Source organism: Ascaphus truei, chromosome 20 (assembly GCF_040206685.1).
Source record: "Ascaphus truei isolate aAscTru1 chromosome 20, aAscTru1.hap1, whole genome shotgun sequence".
Lineage (NCBI taxonomy): Eukaryota > Metazoa > Chordata > Amphibia > Anura > Ascaphidae > Ascaphus > Ascaphus truei.
The window spans coordinates 18,738,020-18,761,266 of NC_134502.1; the positions used below are offsets into that span (position 1 = coordinate 18,738,020).

Genomic DNA, 23,247 nt, shown 5'->3' on the forward strand with positions numbered 1-23,247 from the left:
CGAGTGGTTTGCAGACGTATTCGCGCCGCTACCAATAATCTCACAAGTTGTCACATTACAAATAATGTATGCGCGTTTTTTTCAAACGAAGCATTTTTGTTCAAAGCTACAGAGCTGTAGGGGTTAAACTGTGCACTGTTATATGAGGAGGGGGAGGTTAAATGCTCAGCTCTGATACATTTGTTGGGGATTGTCCATGGACGGCAATCTTCAAGTCTCGCCATAAATGTTCAATTGGGTTAAAGTCAGGACTTGGTAGAGGCACCTTTTGTAACAATTCCTGCTGAGTCCCTTTCTCTTTGGATGGGTCTCTCCTAGCTGTGCACAGTAGGATGGTGACCGCTTTGCCCATTCTCCACGGTAACATTGATCCAGCTCTGATAAGTTTGTTGGGGATAGTCGATGGACGGCAATCTTCAAGTCTCGCCATAAATGTTCTATTGGGTTAAAGTCAGGACTTGGCCACTCAAGAACATTCATTCTCTTCTTCAAGCGCTCTGTGGGGCTTTGGGTCTTTGTCCTGCTGAAATGTGGCTTTCCTCCCCAGTGTCAGAGTCTCGGTTGAACTCAAACAGGTTTTCCTCAATGATTCGCCTGCAATTTGCACCATCCATTCTCCCCACTATCCTATGACGAGTTCCCCCGTCCCTGCTGAAGAGAAGCACCCCCATAACATGATGTTGCCACACCCACCATGCCTGACGGCTGGGATGGTGGTGACTGGGTGATGTGCAGTGTTGGGCTTGCGCCAGACGTAACGCTTGGGATTTAGACCAAAAAGTTACATTTTTGTATGCGAAAAAGCATATAGATGATACTGCAGACTTGTGGAAAAAGGTTTTGTGGTCGGACGAGGCAGAAATGAAACTTTTTGGTCTAAATTCCAAGCGTGTGTGCCTGTCACTTTGTGTGAGCGTGTCACTGGGTGTGCGTGTGCATGTCACTATGTGTGTGTGTTTGCCTGTCACTATGTGTGTGCGTGTTACTGTGTGCGCGTGTGTTTGTCACTGTGTGTGTGTTTGCATGTCACTGTGTGTGCGTGTGTCACTGTGTGTGTTACTGTGTGTGCGTATGTTTGTCACTATGTGTGTGTGTCAGTTAGTTACTGTGTGCATGTGGTGTGCCACTGAGTGTGTGTGCGTGTGTGTACAGGGCCGTGGTGAAAATTGCTCTTCCAGTCAGTATCCCTCTGTCACGCGGCGTCCCGTTGTCATGGCAAGAGATCGCTCATGAGAAGGTAAGAGAGTTACAGAGGCCCCACACTCAGTTTATTTGTTGTGGGGAAGAGGCCGTTGTAACCGTGGGGCTCGGTGCAGTGACACTGATATCACCGCCATCAAGCCAGCCCTGTGTGTGTGTGTGTGTGTCACTGTAAGTCTGTGTGTCTGTCACTGTGTATGTGTGTGTATGTACAGTATGTGTGGTGTGTGTTATATTGCTCCTACTATAATCCCTATGCTCACATTTTTAACTCCTCCCTCTACTCTGGTACATTTCCCTCCTCCTTCAAACATGCAACCATTATACCATTACTAAAAAAACAGCAAGCTTGACCCTATCTGTCCTTCTATCCATCGACCTGTCTCCCTCCTGCCTTTTGCCTCTAAACTCCTTGAACGTCTTGTATTCTCTCGCTTGCTCTATTTTCTCACCACCTATTCTCTCCTTGACCCTCTAGAATCTGGCTTCCGCACCGCTCACTTGACTGAAACAGCCCTCACTAAAATAACTAATGACCTCCATGCTACCAAAGGCAGAGGTCATTACACTCTGCTCATATTACTTGACCTCTGTGCAGCATTTGATACCGTGGACCACCATCTCTACTCCTTCACATTCTCCATACTCATACAAAGCTCTTTCCTGGATCTCCTCTTACCTCTCCCATCGTACTTTCAGTGGCTCTTTTGCTAACACCTCCTCCATCGATCTCTTTGTGGGGGTACCACAGGGCTCTGTCCTGGGACCGCTTTTCTCTGTACACACTCTCTCTAGGTGACCTAATCGCATCCCTTGGGTTCAAATATCACCTCTATGCTGACGACATACAAATGTACTTTTCAACCCCTGACCTTACACCTGCTGTACAGACCAAAGTTTCTGAATGTCTCTCTGCGATATCATCCTGGGTGGCCCCTCCGTCGACTTAAATTTAACATGTCAAAAACAGAGCTCCTCATATTTAATCCCAAACCTGGCCCCATTACCTCCTTCCACATTACTGTTGGTAGTACTATCATTCACCCAGTAGCACAAGCACGATGCCTAGGGGTCACACTCGACTCCTCTCTCACATTCAAAATGTATCTAAAACCTGTCGCTTTTTCCTCCGCAATATTACAAAGATACGCCCTTTCCTCTGTTGCTCGACTGCTAAAACTCTGACTCAGGCCCTCATTCTCTCCCGCCTGGATTACTGCAACCTCCTGCTGTCCGACCTTCCTGCCTCTCACCTGTCTCCCCTACAATCTATCCTAAAAGCTGCTGCCAGAATCACTCTACTCTTTCCTAAATTGTCTCGGCGTCTCCCATGCTGAAATCCCTCTCCGGGCTTCCTATCAAATCCCGCATCTCGCACTCAATTCTCCTCACTTTTAAAGCTTTACACTCTTCTGCTCCTCCTTACATCTCAGCCCTAATTTCTCGCTATACACCATCCCGACTCTTGCATTATACTCAAGGATGTTTTCTCTCTATCCCCTTTTGTATCTAAAGCCCTCTCCCGCCATAAACCTTTCTCACTGACTGCCCCACACCTCCGAAATGCCCTTCCCCTCAATAACCGACTATCATCCTCTCTATCCACCTTTGAGACCCTCCTTAAAACACACCAGCTTAACGAAGCATATGAGTAGCTCTGTGGCTGATACTATACACCTGATAAATAAAGCTTGGCCCCCTGCAGACGCACTTACCAGAACGCCCTCCTACTGACTCTGTACGTTCTTCTTACCTATTAATTAGATTGTAAGCTTCCCGGAGCAGGGACTCCTCTTCTTAAATGTTACTTTTATGTCTGAAGCACTTATTCCAATTATGTGTTATTTATATTTTTGTAATTTATATGATTGTCGTGAGTATTACTACTGTGAAACGCTATGTGCATTAATGGCGCTATATAAATAAAGACATACATACATACACACTGTGTGTGTGTGTTCGTCACTGTGTGCGTCTGTGCATGTCACTGTGTGCACATATATGTTTGTCACTGTGTGTGTGTCTGGTGTGTCACTGTATGTGCGTGTGTCTGTCACTGTGTGTGCGTGTGTTAGTGTTTGTGCGTGTCACTGTGTGTGCGTGTGGTGTATTAGTGTTTGTGCGTGTCACTGTGTGTGCGTGTGGTGTGTCACTGCATGCGTGTCACTTGTGTTTGCATGTCACTGTCACTGTGTGTTCATGTGGTGTGTCACTGTGTCAGCTTGTGTGCGTGTCACTGTGTGTTTCAATGTCACTGTGTCACTGTGTATGTGTGTGTCTGTCACTGTGTGTGCATGTGGTATGTCACTGTGTGCGTGTCACTGTGTTTTGCATGTCACTGTCACTGTGTGTTCATGTGGTGTGTCACTGTGTCAGCTTGTGTGTGCGTGTCACTGTGTGTTTCCATGTCACTGTGTTACTGTGTATGTGTGTGTCTGTCACTGTGTGTGCATGTGGTATGTCACTGTGTGTGCGTGTCACTGTGTTTGCATGTCACTGTCACTGTGTGTGCATGTGGTGTGTCCCTCTGTGAGCTTGTATATGTGTGTCACTGCATATGGGCGTGTGTGTGTGCATATGAGCCACTGACGGGTGGATAGCCGGGTCACCTCCCTCACCCTGCCCACACCACTTAAAACGCTGACTCCTAAATAGTCTTCCCAGCTCTTAAACAATTAATATTTTTGGCCACCCCTGAATAAACAGTATAGACACACACACACACACACACACACACACACACACACACACACACACACACACACACACACACGCTTCTCAATTTCTCTCTCAATATGTAAATACATTTCGCTCTGCCCCTCGACAGATCAGGTTAGAAACAGATCTACATTTATTACATTGTGGGGCAGAGTTCTTTGGCCTGCACTTTATAGGAAGATATAAGCAAGATTAGGAGGTGGTGTAACAGGGACATATCCCTGTTGAAATAAAGCAGCCTCAGAGCTCTGAGAATCCAGCAGAGAGATTGTTCATTGCAGCCACTCAACTGACTAGTCTCCACCTGGATTACTGAGAGCTCTGTAAAAAGCCTCAAGTGAGACACAGGAGAGACATTTCCACAGCATACAAGGGTGCCGACCCAGGAGAACAGAGAGGCCTGCCCCTACAGCAGCAACAACAACAGAAACAAATAAGAGACTTTCTTGAAAAATAAAAGCGGTGCTTCACTTACCGTGCAAGGAACAGGCACGTCCGCAGATCCCGTGGAGAAAAAGGGGGTCCGAGATGCCCTGCAGCCTAGAGAAAATGGAGGATTCGTCACGCGGATGAGATAATATCCAGAGGGCCAAAGTCAGAAGTCGTGTAACCCAAAGAAGTGCTAACAGTGAGCGACAATCAACCAACCGTACCAGGGAAGCGGAGCCGGAACCAGTGAGTGACGATCCCTTGACCAGCCCTGAAGATGCCCTGCAAGCTGCCGGGCATAACTGTGATCTGCTCCGTGAAGAATTGAAAATGGAGAGAGAAAATAATGTTGAGCTACAGAAGTCTGTGCTCGCAATTTACTCTGAGGCCAAGACCGAATTGGAGGATCTAAGGACGGATCTAGACACTATTACCGCCATGGATGAAAAGCAGAGCAAGTCTGACAAAATAATTGCTAACGAAACAGAAATATAAGGATGCACTGAAAGAGATTACAGTCTCTCTCAGAACGAGGTTCATACTCTCCGCATAGAACTGAATGCCTCACACCAGGAGGTCAACAGTATGGACATATCGCAGAACGAGGTTCATACTCTCCGCATAGAACTGAATGCCTCACACCAGGAGGTCAACAGTATGGACATATCGCAGAACGAGGTTCATACTCTCCGCATAGAGCTAAATGCCTCCCACGAAGAGATCAGCAATCACTGTACAGAACTGGAAGTCTCAAAACAGGAATTTCACAGACTCACTGATGAGATGGACATCTCTCAAAAACCTATCTACAGTCTTAGTATGGCTCTTAAAGTCTCTCAAAAGGAGCTTCACACACTCAACCTAGAGAAAGAAGTCTCACGCCAGAAGGTCGGGAGTCTCAACTCAGAAGTGCGTAAATGGAAGGATGGATACAGGGAGGCCCTGAATATTACAGAGACTGTAAAAAGAGAAAATACAAGGCTGAAAGCAGAAGATTCTGATTTGTCTGCCCATGTCAATGAAAAGAATGAAAAGCTTCATGAGCTAGAAAAAATGATGAAACTATTTGAATATAAAAAGTTAGAAGCATTGGAGCAACGCACACAAGCAGAGCACCTACTGCAGAACCAACTGCAATGTCTGCGTGCGCACCTACAGATTGCCAAAGAGAAGCAGCGATCTCTACAGGAAGAAAATCTGCAGGCTGCTAAAGAAGTACAAGTGCTGCAGGAACGTCTGATTACCCAGTGTCCCCCCGCAAAGCAGCACGAGGAACTGAAGCATACCCGGAGCATCACCAAAGCATCGCTAGAGGCAAAGCTTAGAGGCCAGGTGACTCAGTACAAGAGGTAGCACAAGAAGGTCCAAAAACTGAGGCAAGCAGCTGCGGACCTAGCAAAGAAATCTGCAGAGCTCCAAAATATAATGAAGAATGCGTTGATGCAAACTCAGAGCAAGCTCCAGAAACAGGATTCTCTCGCTGATGAGCTACTGCTGCGGCCGAGTTTATTCGAGCATTTGCCCGTTCTCGGCCGCAGCAGTAAACTGGCGCGCGCCGGAGGGTGCCGGGCGCGCGCCGAAGCAGCGGAAGAGCGCCCTCCGATCGGGGCGCTCTCCCTCCCGCTGCCGGGTCCGCCGGGTCCCCCGGAACCCCCTGCCGCCGTCCCCCACATCGCGGGACACCAGGGCTCCCTCGGGGAGCCCTGGACGCGCGTGCAGGGGGCGCAGGCTCCCGATGACGCGTGACGCGCCGAGGGGCGGCCACTAGCAAGCCGGCTTGCGGAACTGGCCGCAGTGCAATAAACTGTGTCGGTAGTGTAAACTTCTTAAAAAGGGAGAAAAGCAGCAGAGTAATTCAAAAATACTACAAAGCTCTTGTCCAAGCAAGGTTGGAAAGAGAAATGTATCTGTGCAAACGCTCTGCAGCGCTCCCCATACAGGCTGCCTACAGAGGAATTATTGAAGAAGAATGTGTGGTGCACTAAAATACAGGTCAACCCCTTATAGAAGCATATTTCTTCATCCACTTAAAGTTCCTTTGGTGTGACACCCTTGAGTATTCTTAATGATATTATACTAACCTATTGACACGTAGTATACATCACTTCTCCACTATAATATGACTAGCTGGCAAGGGTTTCCACCAACACTGCAGTAGGAAACCTCACAACTAAGTGTCCAAGCATGTAAATATCGAAATGGAGAGTATTAAATATGAAAAAGAATCATAAACTCACGTTAAGGTTGGTAATGTCCCCTTGGGTCCTTAGTCAATCCTCCAAGACAGGGAGTGTGCTTCCGTTTTCCACAGTATTACAAATCGAAGAGATTGAAAAAATAGGCACTACTTACACCAAGGAGCAAACAAATGATTTCCAAGAGAGCGCGTACCCATAAAAATGACGATGTTTAATGAATCATCCAAAAAACAGTGACATAACGGGGTAGAAGAACCCCCCACCAACGCGTTTCGAGAGGAATTAAAACTCGTCGACTAAATAGCCAGAATAAAGCAGCCTGCCTTCTCCAATCCATATGGAGAATGCAACGTCAAAGAAAGAATTATGAACATTCACTAATTAACATTGCAGCCACTCAATTAACTAGTCTCCACCTGGGCTAATGAGAGCTCTGTAAAAAGCCTCATGTGAGACACAGGAGAGAGATTTCCTTAGCTCACATTTGGCTGACATAAGGAGAAGGAGGACAGACAAGAGTTTTCCTTAACCCACAACTGGGCTGACCTGAGGAAAAGATGATGTTTTGATGCACACAGAAGGACTGTATGCTGACAGCAAGACAAGGGGACAAGACCTCTATACCAGAGAGTGCCATAGCACACAAGGATACTAACCCAGGAGAACAGAGAGGCCTTCCACTACAGCAACAACAACAACAGAAACAGATAAGAGACTTTCTTGTTGGACTGTTGTGTATATATACCTCATCATGTGCATGAAATGCCTAGGAGGCTGCTACTACATAGGTGAGACGGGACAGGGGCTAAACAAGGGAATTAATCTGCATCGCCACAGCATCACACGCGGAACAAGAGACAGTCCTGTCGGCGAACATTTCTCTGAATCTGGCCATAAGATGAACGATCTGAAGGTGGCCATACTCAAAGGTAATCTTAAAACCCCGAAAGAGAGATGGTTGTATGAATAGAAATTTATGCAATTGTTCAGGACACTTAGCGGTGGCACGAGAGAACTCTCTTCCCATGAGTGCTAAAGGCCATGTCTATACATACTGCGCTATATCTATGCACACACAGCTGACTCCTACACATACAAATACTCTATGTAATTTCATCCTTATATACCAATAGGAACCACATAGTATCTACACACACTTTTAATAATGCAACACCCTCTTACATTTCCACACCTACCCACACCATTGATATACACTCCCACTCCGCACACACCTTTTGTAAAGCACTGTATACACTGTGGGCTCTTTATTTATTTATTTATATTTACATACTTACATACACACACTCTTACATCCCTCACATTCAGGGACTATTTAACACCTCAAGTCATAAATCGCACACTACACAGTGGGAGGGATGGGCTCTAGTCACATTCCAAGATGCACTGTTTTTGAGTAAACCCCTTGCCTGCTTTATTCAATGTAACATCGCTGGAAGAAGAGATCAGTGTATCTCGAAAGCTCGACAAATAAAAGCATTTCGTTAGCCGCAGAACGGTATCGTCTATTCATTTTTGATTATTAAAGCTCGGCTAACACGGTACTTACCACCCCAGTTTGGGGTGGTAATCAGCCTAGCTACCCACCCAGTTAGATAGGGCATATACAGTACTGTCTAGTTATTCTCCAAAGTGGACCAGGTTATTCTTGTGTGTTTTGTACGTTTTGCCTGGATAAAGGAACAGGCTCAATAAAGCCAAGATATAATTTTCACCCAAATTGGTCTCCATTATATGTACCTCTGCACACATCTCTTACAGGTGGTAATAGGGTTGCCATGTGGCTACTCCAAAAATACTGGACATAACGGTGTAAGGTGCGACGTGCTTGAAACACACACACACACACACACACACACACACACACACACACACACACACACACACACACACACACACACACACACACACACACACACACACACACACACACACACACACACACACCTCTTTGCTCCATGCTGTTTCCTCCTCTCCTTTGCCCCACCCACAGGCTCCTGACACCTCCTCCTGATTGGCTGCATTACCCAGCAGCCAACCAGGATGGAGAAAACTGCCCAGGCCCCTAGCAGCAGCCCCTGCTCTCTCCCTGCCTCGGTGGAAATCCCGCGGCCCCCCCAAGCCGGTCAGGTCACTATGTCCAGAGAGGTAATACCGGTAAACACATACATTTCCGGTATTACCTCCCATTTGACACCTGGTAATGGTGGTGATTAAACAAGTACTGTGGGCATGAACATTAAAACGTAGTGATCCTTCATTCCCTACGTACTATTAGCCTCCATATAAACATGATGAGGACATTACTAGGTATGGGACTAGCATAGACATGTGCAAAAATGTTGTTCAATTTTGAGAACCAGACAAAAGATGACATTTTTTTCTGACTACTTTTTTTTTTTTTTTTTTTTAAATCGTCAAGCTTCCCAAACAAAATTTCCCAGTCATTGAAAATCAATGTACAAGGTCACCTGGCCTGTTATTTACTGCCAAGAGAGATGGGGTGGGAGGGGGAGAGGTTGTGGGATAAAAAAGGGAGTGATGGAGGGGGAAAGAGTAAAAGGGAGGAGAAGTGGGGCGGGTGTGAGGGGGTGAGAGAATAATAGGGAGAGAGAGAGAGAGAGAGAGAGGGGGAATAAGGAGATGGGGTGGGAGGGGGAGAGGTTGTGGGATAAAAAAGGGAGTGATGGAGGGGGGAAAGAGTGATAGGGAGGAGAAGTGGGGCGGGTGTGAGGGAGAGAGACTGGGGGTGAGAGAATGATAGGGAGAGAGAGGGGGGAATAAGGAGATAGGCAGGGAGGGGGAGAGTGGGGGTGAGAGAATGATAGGGAGAGAGAGAGGGGAATAAGGAGATGGGGAGGGGGAGAGAGAATGATAGGGAGAGAGTGGGGAATAATGAGATGGGGAGGGAGGAGGAGAGTAGGGGGGAGAGAATGATAGGGAGAGAGAGGGGAATAAGGAGATGGGGAGGGAAGGGGAGAGAGTGGGGGTGAGAGAATGATAGAGAGAGAGAGCGGGAATAAGGAGATAGGGAGATATAGGGAGGGGGAGAGAGTGGGGTGAGAGGGGCAAAAGGATAGGGCTTAGGGAGAGAGGGGAAAAAGGAGAGGGATAGGGAGAGAGAGGGAGGGAGGAATAGGGGAGAGGGAGAGTGGGGGTGAGAGGGAGAGAAAGGGATATAGAGTGGGGTGAGGGAGAGTGGGGGTGAGAGGGGGAGAGATGGATATAGAGTGGGGTGAGAGGGAGAGTGGGGACGAGAGGGAGAGAGATGGATATAGAGTGGGGGGGGGGAGTGGGGGTGAGAGGGAGAGAGATGGATATAGAGTGGGGGTGAGAGGGGGAGTGGGAGAGAGATTAATATAGAGTGGGGTGAGAGGGAGAGTGGGGATGAGAGGGAGAGAGATTAATATAGAGTGGGGGTGAGAGGGAGAGTGGGGGTGAGAGGGGGAGTGGGGGTGAGAGGGGGAGAGATGGATATAGAGTGGGGGTGAGAGGGAGAGGGGAAGAGAGGGGGAGTGGGGGTGAGAGGGAGAGAGATGGATATAGAGTGGGGGGGGTGGGGGTGAGAGGGAGAGAGATGGATATAGAGTGGGGGTGAGAGGGAGAGTGGGGATGAGAGGGAGAGAGATTCATATAGAGTGGGGGTGAGAGGGAGAGTGGGGGTGAGAGGGAGAGTGGGGGTTGAGGGGGTGTGAGGGAGAGTGGGGATGAGTGGGAGAGAGATGGATATAGAGTGGGGGTGAGAGGGAGAGTGGGGGTGAGAGGGGGAGAGATGGATATAGAGTGGGGGTGAGAGGGAGAGTGGGGGTGAGAGGGGGAGAGATGGATATAGAGTGGGGGTGAGAGGGAGAGTGGGGGTGAGAGGGAGAGTGGGGTGAGAGGGAGAGAGATGGATATAGAGTGGGGGTGAGAGGGGGAGAGATGGATATAGAGTGGGGGTGAGAGGGAGAGTGGGGGTGAGAGGGGGATAGATGGATATAGAGTGGGGGTGAGAGGGAGAGTGGGGGTGAGAGGGGGTGAGAGGGAGAGAGATGGGTATAGAGTGGGGGTGAGAGGGGGAGAGATGGATATAGAGTGGGGGTGGGAGGGAGAGTGGGGGTGAGAGGGGGTGAGAGGGAGAGAGATGGGTATAGAGTGGGGGTGAGAGGGGGTGAGAGGGAGAGTGGGGGAGAGAGGGAGAGATGGGTATTATTTATTTATTTATAAAATATTTTACCAGGAAGTAATACATTGAGAGTTACCTCTCGTTTTCATGTATGTCCTGGGCACAGAATAAGACAAATAGTACATGGTTACAAATACAGTTACATAAATGAGCAGGGTATACATTATATACAGGACATTGCATGCACAGTTAAAGAAAATATATATTATGGGCGTATGAAACAGTTACAGACCAGATTAAAATGATATAGAGTGGGGTGAGAGGGAGAGAGATGGATATAGAGTGGGGTGAGACTGAGAGTGGGGGTGAGAGGGGGATAGATGGATATAGAGTGGGGTGAGAGGGAGAGTGGGGGTGAGAGGGGGAGAGATGGATATAGAGTGGGGGTGAGAGGGAGAGTGGGGATGAGAGGGAGAGTGGGGGTGAGAGGGAGAGTGGGGGTGAGAGGGAGAGTGGGGGTGAGAGGGGGGTAGATGGATATAGAGTGGGGTGTGAGGGAGAGAGGGGTGAGAGGGGGATAGATGGATATAGAGTGGGGTGAGAGGGGGAGAGATGGATATAGAGTGGGGTGAGAGGGAGAGTGGGGGTGAGAGGGGGATAGATGGATATAGAGTGGGGTGAGATGGAGAGTGGGGGTGAGAGGGGGTGTGGGGTGAGAGGGGAAGTGGGAGTGAGAGGGGGATAGATGGATATAGAGTGGGGTGAGAGGGAGAGTGGGGGTGAGAGGGGGTGTGGGGGTGAGAGGGAGAGTGGGGGTGAGAGGGGGATAGATGGATATAGAGTGGGGTGAGAGGGAGAGTGGGGGTGAGAGGGGGTGTGGGGGTGAGAGGGAGAGGGGGTGAGAGGGGGATAGATGGATATAGAGTGGGGTGAGAGGGAGAGTGGGGGTGAGAGGGAGAGTGGGGGTGAGAGGGGGATAGATGGATATAGAGTGGGGTGAGAGGGGAAGTGGGCGTGAGAGGGGGAGTGGGGGTGAGAGGGAGAGAGGTGGATATAGAGTGGGGGGGGGGGGCTATGTACACCGCTGCATACAAGACATAAGAATTATTATTATATTACTGTAAGGGCAAGAGGGGAAAACATAGTGAGAGAGATATAATAAAGTGATAGGGAGGGGGAGAGAGAGAAGGAGAGAGGGGGAGGAGAGGGAGAGAGACAGACACAGCTGGGGAAAGAATGATAGTGAGAGAGGTGGAGGAGGAAATAAATAATTCACACACACACAGCTGCATGTTGTATCACACTATTGTGAAGTATCTGTAAATACAGGCTCCCTCCCTGGGCACAGAGAAGGAGGATTTCCCAGCAATCTCTGCCGATAAAGACAAGAATGTGGAAGAGAGGCAAAGGGTCAGACAGTGAAAGCACTCGCCCATTCAACGCCTAAAATCTAACATCTGCTTCTTCTCTATTATATATGTAACGGGTTTTCCACCCCACCCAATCGCAGATATAGTGCGGGTGCGGGGAACTTAGTGTTACCAGGTGTGGTGCTTTACCTGTTAGGCTCACAGGAGGGCTGAGCTTCCGCCACGGGGAACCTGGGGCAATTATATTAGGAGTAACCCTGTACTCGGTGCAGCGCCTCCACCTGCGATGGTTCCTGGCAAAGCGGGAATTGGTCCTCGCAGGACACATACAAATAACCAGCACACCGTCTGTAAACAATCAATGACTTTACTTGTGCACATAGAACGTACTTGCGTATAATAACCATAAGCAGATGCACGTATATCAACAGGTGTCCCTCCCTAGAGGAGACACTAACAACCGCGTCGCGCAGGACGCTACCTTCCCTCACAAACCCCACCGGATGATCCCACCCAGTGTCCAGTAGCCCCACACAGTATTACCCCACCCTTCAGGTGAGATGTGTATGTGTGACTGCGCAGCCACTATGACCCGTGTGAATGTGAGAGGGCTCGTTGGTGCACACGACGTCGCAAGTACTTGAAGGCCGTCGCTGGCTGAGTTTATAGTCCTGGCTACGGCGAGACGCGACCCGTGATGGAGCTACGCCGCAACGCAGGCTGAGTTTATAGTCCTGGCTACGGCGAGACGCGACCCGTGACGTCACTCGTCGCTGTAGCAAAAGTTGCATTCCGGGCGAGCGTTGTAGCCGTCTGCAAGGGGCGGTGACGTCATGGAGGGGGAAGGCAGAGGGGCGGTGTGATTGGCTCGCTGCGAGTCACATGGGGCTTCTGCAGCTGCAAATATCAACATCTTTTGGCTACCGAGATTTGGGCAGCTTTGTCGCTGCTCGTCGCCGTCGCGCCGACTATGTGCGCTCGCTATGGACTACATCGGGTTGCTTTGCGGCCTGCAAGCCGTCGCCGTCGCCAGGACTATAAACTCCGCCAGTAGACAAACAATGTAGTCAGCGGTCACGTGAGCAGTTCAGCCAATGAGGGCCAACCGGTCGCGTGATGTCACAGGCCACGCCTCCTGTCGCCCTCCCGAGGTGTCCTGCACTTCAGTGAAACAATCGCTATAGTGACGTGTGACGTCATGCGGTCCCCGTAGCCAGTACTATAAGCGTAGCCTTAGACAGGTCTGCAACCCTGCTTTTCACCATTATCAACCTACCATGCAGTGCTTCCACTGCAGCAAGGGATTCTGGGAAATGACATGAAAATGAGCACAGTGTCACCTTTTTGCCTCAAATCCATTTTTGCATGGAACCCCTTATAAACTTATGCTCACTGCATTAAACTGGGATTATGGTACCGGCGTCGCTGCGTGCGGGCGCGCTCCAAGCACTGTGCTGTAGTTTGTAACGGGAGCTACACCACCGCCTGCGCAACTGCCGGCAAAGTAGCGCGTTGAAGCAGCAGCGTTCTCGGGCATAACAACAAAATCTGTGTTTTGAGGCGGTTGCCGCGTGACATCAGCGCACGTGAGCCGGTTCAGCCAATGAGGGCGAACCAGATTCGTGACGCATCCGCCACGCCCCCCCGCCACGCGTCTACAATCTCCTGCAGCCAAGTTCACAAATCGCTTGGGCTGCAAGAGTGTGCGCGGATGGGGGGAAGCGGGGGGCGCGCTCGTTCGCACGCGGCCGCGCAGGGACTATAATCCCTGCCTTACACAGCTTTCAGCACAGCATGGGTTAAGATGCAAAGCCAGTACAACCAGCCTCACACTGAGGACACCCAAAAGGTGAGTAGGTTTATCCTGAAAACCTGTCCTGTTCGTGGCCCTTGAGCTGAAACATCTGGATCTGGGGGTGCGGTTTCTCTTCAAAGGCCAATAGATGACAGCTCATATAAGTGGGTGGGGCCACGGGTGCCACACGTGTGTGAGGTCAGTGTCATTGCGCGCCTGCGTGTGATCTTGCCCGTCCGTCAACCTCTGCCACCGGGGCGCTCGGCCACGCTTCACTAACGCCAGCGCAGAGCATGCCTGGGAGCGCCGAGGCCGGCCGCAGGGGTGACTGGCAGGTGACTCGCCTGCGATGTCTGGAGGAGGTGGGTGGGGGGGAGAGAGGCCCGGCGGTGTTCCTGGACGGTGTCCCGGAGGAGAGAGGGGGAGGAGGAGCGCTCAGGGTGCACAGTGTGGGTCGGGGGATAGAGTTTGTGTGTCTGTCAATGTGAGTCACAGATACACACTGACACACGCACTCGCTCAGAGATGTCGCCCGCCCACCTGCCCCTCTTGTCAGCGCAGGGTGACACAGTGACACAGACAGGAGGGAGCTATGGGACATGGAGTCTGTCCCTCCCCCGCAGGGTGACACAGTGACACAGACAGGAGGGAGCTATGGGACATGGAGCCTGTCCCTCCCCCGCAGGGTGACACAGTGACACAGACAGGAGGGAGCTATGGGACATGGAGTCTGTCCCTCCCCCGCAGGGTGACACAGTGACACAGACAGGAGGGAGCTATGGGACATGGAGTCTGTCCCTCCCCCGCAGGGTGACACAGTGACACAGACAGGAGGGAGCTATGGGACATGGAGTCTGTCCCTCTCCCGCAGGGTGACACAGTGACACCTACAGAAGGAAGCTATGGGACATGGAATCTGTCCCTCCCCCCGCAGGGTGACAAAGTGACACAGACAGGAGGGAGCTATGGGACATGGAATCTGTCCCTCCTCCCGCAGGGTGACACAGTGACACAGACAGGAAGGAGCTATGGGACATGGGGTCTGTCCCTCCCCCCTCAGGGTGACACAGTGACACAGACAGGAGGGAGCTATGGGACATGGAGTCTGTCCCTCCCCCCGCAGGGTGACACCGTGACACAGACAGGAGGGAGCTATGGGACATGGAGTCTGTCCCTCCCCCCGCAGGGTGACACCGTGACACAGACAGGAGGGAGCTATGGGACATGGAGTCTGTCCCTCCCACCGCAGGGTGACACAGTGACACAGACAGGAGGGAGCTATGGGACATGGAGTCCTCTCCCTCCCACCGCAGGGTGACACAGTGACACAGACAGGAGGGAGCTATGGGACAAGGAGTCTGTCCCTCCCCCCGCAGGGTGACACAGTGACACAGACAGGAGGGAGCTATGGGACATGGAGTCTGTCCCTGCCACCGTAGGTTGACACAGTGACACAGACAGGAGGGAGCTATGGGACATGGAGTCTGTCCCTCCCCCCGCAGGGTGACAGTGACACAGACAGGAGGGAGCTATGGGACATGGAGTCTGTCCCTCCCACTGCAGGGTGACACAGTGACACAGACATGATGGAGCTATGGGACATGGAGTCTGTCCCTCCCACCGCAGGGTGACACAGTGACACAGACAGGAGGGAGCTATGGGACATGGAGTCTGTCCCTCCCACCGCAGGGTGACACAGTGACACAGACAGGAGGGAGCTATGGGACATGGTGTCTGTCTCTCCCACCGTAGGGTGACACAGTGACACAGACAGGAGGGAGCTATGGGACATGGAGTCTGTCCCTCCCCCCCGCAGGGTGACACAGTGACACAGACAGGAGGGAGCTATGGGACATGGAGTCTGTCCCTCCCCCCGCAGGGTGACACAGTGACACAGACAGGAGGGAGCTATGGAACATGGAGTCTGTCCCTCCCCCCGCAGGGTGACACAGTGACACAGACAGGAGGGAGCTATGGGACATGGAGTCTGTCCCTCCCCCGCAGGGTGACACAGTGACACAGACAGTAGGGAGCTATGGGACATGGAGTCTGTCCCTCTCCCGCAGGGTGACACAGTGACACAGACAGGATTGAGCTATGGGACATGGAGTCTGTCCCTCACACCGCAGGGTGACACAGTGACACAGACAGGAGGGAGCTATAGGACATGGAGTCTGTCCCTCCCCCGCAGGGTGACACAGTGACACAGACAGTAGGGAGCTATGGGACATGGAGTCTGTCCCTCTCCCGCAGGGTGACACAGTGACACAGACAGGAGGGAGCTATGGGACATGGAGTCTGTCCCTCACACCGCAGGGTGACACAGTGACACAGACAGGAGGGAGCTATGGAACATGGAGTCTGTCCCTCCCCCCGCAGGGTGACACAGTGACACAGACAGGAGGGAGCTATGGGACATGGAGTCTGTCCCTCCCCCGCAGGGTGACACAGACAGGAGGCAGCTATGGGACATGGAGTCTGTCCCTCCCCCCGCAGGGTGACACAGACAGGAGGGAGCTATGGGACATGGAGTCTGTCCCTCCCCCCGCAGGGTGACACAGACAGGAGGGAGCTATGGGACATGGAGTCTGTCCCTCCCCCCGCAGGGTGACACAGTGACACAGACAGGAGGGAGCTATGGGACATGGAGTCTGTCCCTCCCCCACAGGGTGACACAGTGACACAGACAGGAGGGAGCTATGGGACATGGAGTCTGTCCCTCCCCCGCAGGGTGACACAGACAGGAGAGATCTATGGGACATGGAGTCTGTCCCTCCCCCGCAGGGTGACACAGACAGGAGAGATCTATGGGACATGGAGTCTGTCCCTCCCCCGCAGGGTGACACAGACAGGGCAGACACGAACAACAGGATATTTGTATAGTGTTGGTTAAACCAGGGGTGCAGAAAGTTTCTGAGCTGCGCCTCCCTGCCTGGCAGCCCAAGCGCTCTCGCCTCTCTCCCCCCCCCCCTTCCAGTCCTAGGACCCGGCAGTGTCATTTGACGCGACTTGCCATGGCGACACATCATGTCACATGACCCCCGCGTTGCCATGGCAACGCATCGTCGACGAGCCAGCAGAAAGCAGGTAAGAGAAGTTACAGAGGCCTCGCACTTAAATGCCTTGGGTAAGAGCGTGGGCCCTCTGTAATCGCGGCCCCCCTCCCCCCCCCCCATGAAAATCTTGCGCACCCCGGGGTTAAACTATGGAACAACATCTACAAATCGGGCAGACTCTGGTGTGTATATAAACAGGACTATGGGTGGAATGTGTTGTATGTCCTGTGCCATTAAACATACAACGTAAACATGAACGCCTGCGCGACCGAAGCAGCCAGCCGAGCACTGCACTGATTACACGGATTTACATTGCAGGCAAATTGCTCTGCATCAGGGGCTTCTACCTGTGTGTGGTTAGGGAACCCCAACATTCCATTGTTACATTCTGGGGATCCACAACCCTCGCCCTCCATCTCTCTTGTCGCCCGTACCCCCTGTCTCTTGTGTTTCTCCCCCCTCACACCCACACACACATACACTCCCCCTTTCATTCACACACACTCACAGTCACTCACACACACACACACACTCCCCCTCACACACACACTCCCTCACACACACACACTCCCCCTCACACACACACACTCCCCCACACACACACTCCCCCACACACACACACACACACACACACACACACACACACACACACACACACACACACACACACACACACACACACACACACACACACACACACACACACACACACACACACACACACACACTCCCCCTCTCATTTAGACACACACACACACCCTCTCATTTAGACACACACACACACCCTCTCATTTAGACACACACACACACCCTCTCATTTACACACACAGACACCACACTCTCCCCCTCTCATACACACACACACACAGACTATATATTATAGATTTATTTCATGCTATTACACCGCTCTGCATATTTATTACGCGGCTCTGCCTATTATTACACTGCTCTGCATGTTATTACACTGCTCTGCATGGTATTATTCAGCTCTGTATGATATTACACTGCTCTGCATGTCATTACGCTGCTCTGCATGTCGTTACGCTGCTCTGCATGTCGTTACGCTGCTCTGCATGATATTATTCAGCTCTGTATGATATTACACTGCTCTGCATGTCATTACGCTGCTCTGCATGTCGTTACGCTGCTCTGCATGTCGTTACGCTGCTCTGCATGATATTATTCAGCTCTGTATGATATTACACTGCTCTGCATGTCGCTACACTGCTCTGCATGGTATTATTCAGCTCTGTATGATATTACACTGCTCTGCATGTCGTTACACTGCTCTGCATGGTATTATTCAGCTCTGTATGATATTACACTGCTCTGCATGTCGTTACACTGCTCTGCATGGTATTATTCAGCTCTGTATGATATTACACTGCTCTGCATGTCGTTACGCTGCTCTGCATGGTATTATTCAGCTCTGTATGATATTACACTGCTCTGCATGTCGTTACACTGCTCTGCATGATATTATTCAGCTCTGTATGATATTACACTGCTCTGCATGTCGTTACGCTGCTCTGCATGATATTATTCAGCTCTGTATGATATTACACTGCTCTGCATGTCGTTACACTGCTCTGCATGATATTATTCAGCTCTGTATGATTTTACACTGCTCTGCATGTCGTTACGCTGCTCTGCATGATATTACTCAGCTCTACATCTTACTACACTGCTCTGCATGTTACTACGCTGCTCTGCGGTGCACTGCAGATGTCCAAGGCTGCAAGGCAGTGACACAAAACACACACAATGAAGGCCTCTTTAGCAATGCAAGGGTTCTAAAATCCCAAATTCCCTGTAGCCTGATAAACATAATATATAACATTCCTCACATTGCCTCGGTCACACTCATTCCTGTCTCACTGCCAGCATCAGGCATTTTTCCATTGTACAATTCCCAATAAATGTCCTTAACCCGCGCAGCGCCGGATGTAAAACACGCGCCTGCACCCATTTACACGGCAGGAGCGACTGTGAATTCCCTCTGCCCAGTCGTATATCTGAGATATTTATGGGTACGGCAGGGGTGCAATAAACATTTAAGCACGTCGCGAGTCAACAGCAGGCTCCCAAATGAGCTCACGCGCTGAAGCGGCGGCTCAGTGGGTAAAGGCGCTGCCTGCTGAGATCACGGAGTTCGACGCAAGGGAAACCTGGTTCGAATCCCTGTGTCAGCTCCTTGTGTCCATGGGTGAGTCACTTTCTGCCCCTGTGCCTCAGGCACCAAGAAATAGATTGTAAGCTGTCCGGGGCAGGGACTTGTACGGCAAAAAAAAAAAAAAAGAAAGCGAGATGTGCAGAGCTGCATAAGACAATACGTTATTATAAAGTTGAAGGTTCTGTTTCAACAAATGCAGGACAGACAGCTGACCCTGCGACCCTGTACCTTCCACTGACAGCCAGCTGAGAGATCCTCGTACCCGCAAGAAAGCAGCAAGAGCGCATGTGGAGAAAATAATACAAATCATGAAACACTGTGTTGGATGTCTCTTATTGATCTATAATAGAATGAATAATATATATTATGCTAATATATAAACAAACACTCACACGGTTTATATATTAGCATGAGCATTATTCAACCCCATCACCCTTATTAATTCTATGATAGATCAATAAGAGACGTCTAACCCAGTGTTTCATGATTTGTATTATTTTCTCCACGTGCACGCTCGCTGTTTTCTTGTGTGTACCTACTTTCTGAGGATCCAGGGAAGGTCCTCTTCCAGCTGAGCAGCAGCGACAGTCTGGGCCAGTGTATTTTCCCAAATACTTTCGGCCGCTCACTATCGTTCACTCTAGTTCTGCATGATTGTGAATTTCACTTCATCACATCATTCGCCACCCGACAGAGGCAGCGCCCCAGTATTTCCACTTTTCTAGCTGAGAGATCTTCACTGCATTTAATAAACCCCTCCCCGGGGGGGGGTCTTTCTTAAATAAGTCCACGTTTTTGTCAAATACACTAGGACACGGTGTGTAAATAAAGAACAAAGTGGTGGTGTTGTGGGTTGCATATATGAGAAAGATGGGGTACTCGTACCTCCTCTTCAACACCCTTATGTGAAAGAGCAGTAAGCACCACTGTTGTGGAACTGCATATCCCTGGTACCTTGTTGCAGACAGCTTAGGCTTCCCATGTGACGGAGAGCCACACACACAAGCGCCATCTGGTGGTTGGGGGTGGATATACTTTCTGTGTCACACTGGGGTGGGAGAGTCACTGATGTGGAATGGAACAACTCCCCGAGGGCAGCTCGCCGTAAAGGTAAATTATTAAGGGGTTAAGGTTTAGCTTTGTAGGGTAAGGGGTTAAGGTTAGGGCTGTTAGGGTAAGGGGCTAAAGGGGTAAGGTTAGGGGGTTACCTTCGCAGCGAGACAGTTGGCGGCGAGCTGCCCTCGGTGGCCGCGAGATGGCTTGCAGAGAAGTTGTCCTAGACCGTCACTGGTGGGCCTACAGTTCCTGTGTCACTCTACACTGGCAGGGATAGACATGTTGGACTATAATTGTCTTTTGTCTCTGAATATGTGTATCGGGCAGATGTTGCAGAGTTAAACTCAACAGGCCCATTGGCCCCTATATTGTGTCATGTCATTGGAAGGTCAAACTCCACTGATCGCATGATTTATAGGGTTTATTCTGTCACTTGCTGAAGGACGGACAGACTCAGCTGTGTATTGAGTCCCTACTTAATCACTGCCAGTATGTCTCATGCCCACATCTCCTTCCTCTTTCCTCAGGCGCCTTCGTGATCTGTTGGACTCCTGGGCAAGTTGTCCTCCTTCTGGACGGCCTTGGCTGCAAGTCCTGTAATGTCCTGGCCGTCGAGAAGTATTTCCTCCTCCTGGCTGAGATCAACTCGGTCATCAACCCCATTGTGTACTCGTACCGGGACAACGAGATGAGGAACACCTTCAAGCAGATCCTCTGCTTCTGCTGCAACAGGGGGTCCAAATACACGCCCTCAATGAAATCAACCAACACTGAGAGGAGAATGCTGGCTGACAATGGACACTTGGTCAGGGACTCCACCCTCTAGTGACATATTGAGGGCGTTTGGCCACTTAACTCCTACCTGACTTTCTCACAGGCGCCAAGATTCTGAATCCACATTGGACGCTTGACAAGTTGGGTGTCATGAACATAACGTAGAAGCCCAACCATATCTGGGTGAGGGATATCTCCTCTGGACTGAGTGTTGAGGAAGGAGATACATCAACACTGGGTGATACAACCTCATGATGTAAGAGAGTTGGGAAATTCATGATCTTCGAGACGTTTGCCTTGTAAGACCAACGTCTGCCTGTTCGACCCAATGTGCTGCCTCTTCTCCTAAATTTATGGAAACTTTGCACCTATTCATATAAGCTTATAACTTCCAGATACAAACTCAAGAATAACATTTACTAACCTCTTCACTTTTTAACGCAAACCAGTTTACGTTTTATCAACAAAGGGGGTTATGTATCAAATACCAAGTTCATGTTCTGTGTTAGTGACACATTTTGAGTCAAGCGTCTCCTGGAGTCAGTTTATCATGGTTATGTGGAGCAATAGGAAGACTTAAAGGGAGTGGTTATATGGAGCAATAGGAGGGGTTACCGGAATCAATTATGTAAAGCAATAGGGGGAGTTATAGGGAGCGGTTATATGGAGCAATAGGAGGCCTTATGGGAAGCAGTTATATGTAGCAATATGACTCGTAGGGAGCGTTTATATGGAGCAATAGAAGTTGCTCATGGGACCTGTCATATGGAGGAGTTAGAGGGATCGGTTATATGGAACAACAGGAGAAAGAACAATTATAGGGAGCGGTTTTATGGAGAAATGGGGGGAGCTATAGTGAGTATTACGAGGAGTTAGAGATGCGCTACAAGGAGCCAGTCCGGGGACTCTGCAGCTCCCTCCTCCGGTTGGCCGGAAGTTGGATCCCGACGGTGGATAGCAAGAAGGGAAGAGTATTGCAGGTGGGCCGAGAACCACAGCACCGGCCTACCGGCGGGCAACCCCCCCCGATCGCCTCATAGGGCAATCCGCCCATGACTGGTGGATCCGCTCATCTGTAACTCTACTGCCTTAAGAAAAAAAATGAAATATGAAGGAGTTGTTGGGGGTATACAGTATTTCAATTTTAACATCTTGTTATTTTTCACCGTTCATTAAGATCTGACACAATATGAGTTAATCTGCCAAAGTGATTTGCACAAAAGAAGAGGAACAATTTACAAGTCGATTCAGTTATTCCAGCTACAGGTTGCACATTTTTTCCACACAAAGATTTGGAGACATAAGTAGAGGTACAGATGGGCCTCGGCCTCCAGTGGTCTTGAAGTCAATGTGCAGACTTTATTTGCAAAGACGCAAGGTTTTCGGTCCCTATCTGGACCATTTATCAAGATGATAAAGGTCCAGATAGGGACCGAAACGTTGATTATTTTCCAAATAAAGTCTTCACATTGACTTCAAGACCACTGGAGGCGGTTTGTAGGTACACAAAGGCCCGGGCACTTCCTTGAAGAGCGGCCCCTTCTCCTGCAGCGTCGCAGCATCGTGTGACGTTGTGTTGTCACGGCAAATGCGTCGCTGCAGGAGAAGATGGGCACTCTGGAGAAGGTAAAACACACACTTCCCATCCTGCGCCAGTCAGGGGACTCTGCAGCTCCCTCCTGTCGGGCGCTGGAAGTTGGATCCCGGAGCCCGACAGCAGGAAGAGGGGAGTATTGCAGGCGATCCGAGAGCCATAGTACCCCTGATCGCCTGATAAGGAAATCCGCCCATGACTGGTGGACCCACTCATCTGTACCTCTACTGCCTGAGAGATTGACATCAAGAGGAGGACCCTGACACATAAGACTTAATAGACTTAGGTTTGATACATAACCCCCACAGTGTTTAAAAACATGATTTTAAAGTGACAATTGCAGACCGGAAGAGTTATCGTTTGAATGCTTTATTCCTATTTTAATTAAAGCCTTGTGAAAGTTTAGTGTGTTCTTTCCCCTTATGAGACGTTAGAAAAAAATCAGCCTGCAGTGCCAGCGAAGTCACCTTTCCATAAAACTGCCTTTGTTGTGCTGATTCTCCCCAAATTCAAGATGGCCGCCCTAACGTTAGTTCACCTACTGGAAGATTAACCTTAATTGTAACTGTTTTTAGATATATATATTTTTAATGTGAATGCGTGTTCTTGGGAACACCGCCGTAGGAGAGGCCGCTGCAGCCTCGCAGTGGGCAATGAGTCACATGTTGCCATAAAGCAGCACTGCTGTGAAGACCCACCCAGAACATCAAGATGGTCACAGTCAGAATAATCCGTGCAACCAATTAAAAGGAGCAAAGTGA

The 23,247-nt window shown here is 50.2% G+C and overlaps 1 protein-coding gene across 4 annotated transcripts in view; it reads left to right on the top strand.

Annotated features, from left to right (window-relative positions):
• Nucleotides 1–22,891, top strand: part of LPAR2 (lysophosphatidic acid receptor 2) — a 58,698-nt gene extending 35,807 nt beyond the window's left edge. For all 4 annotated transcript variants that reach the window (XM_075577392.1, XM_075577391.1, XM_075577390.1 and 1 more), the window contains exon 3: nt 20,646–22,891. In XM_075577392.1, the coding sequence (XP_075433507.1) occupies nt 20,646–20,944 (299 nt within the window). In that variant the 3' untranslated portion in view covers nt 20,945–22,891. The remainder of the gene's footprint in view (nt 1–20,645) is intronic.
• The last annotated feature ends 356 nt before the right edge of the window (nt 22,892–23,247 follow it).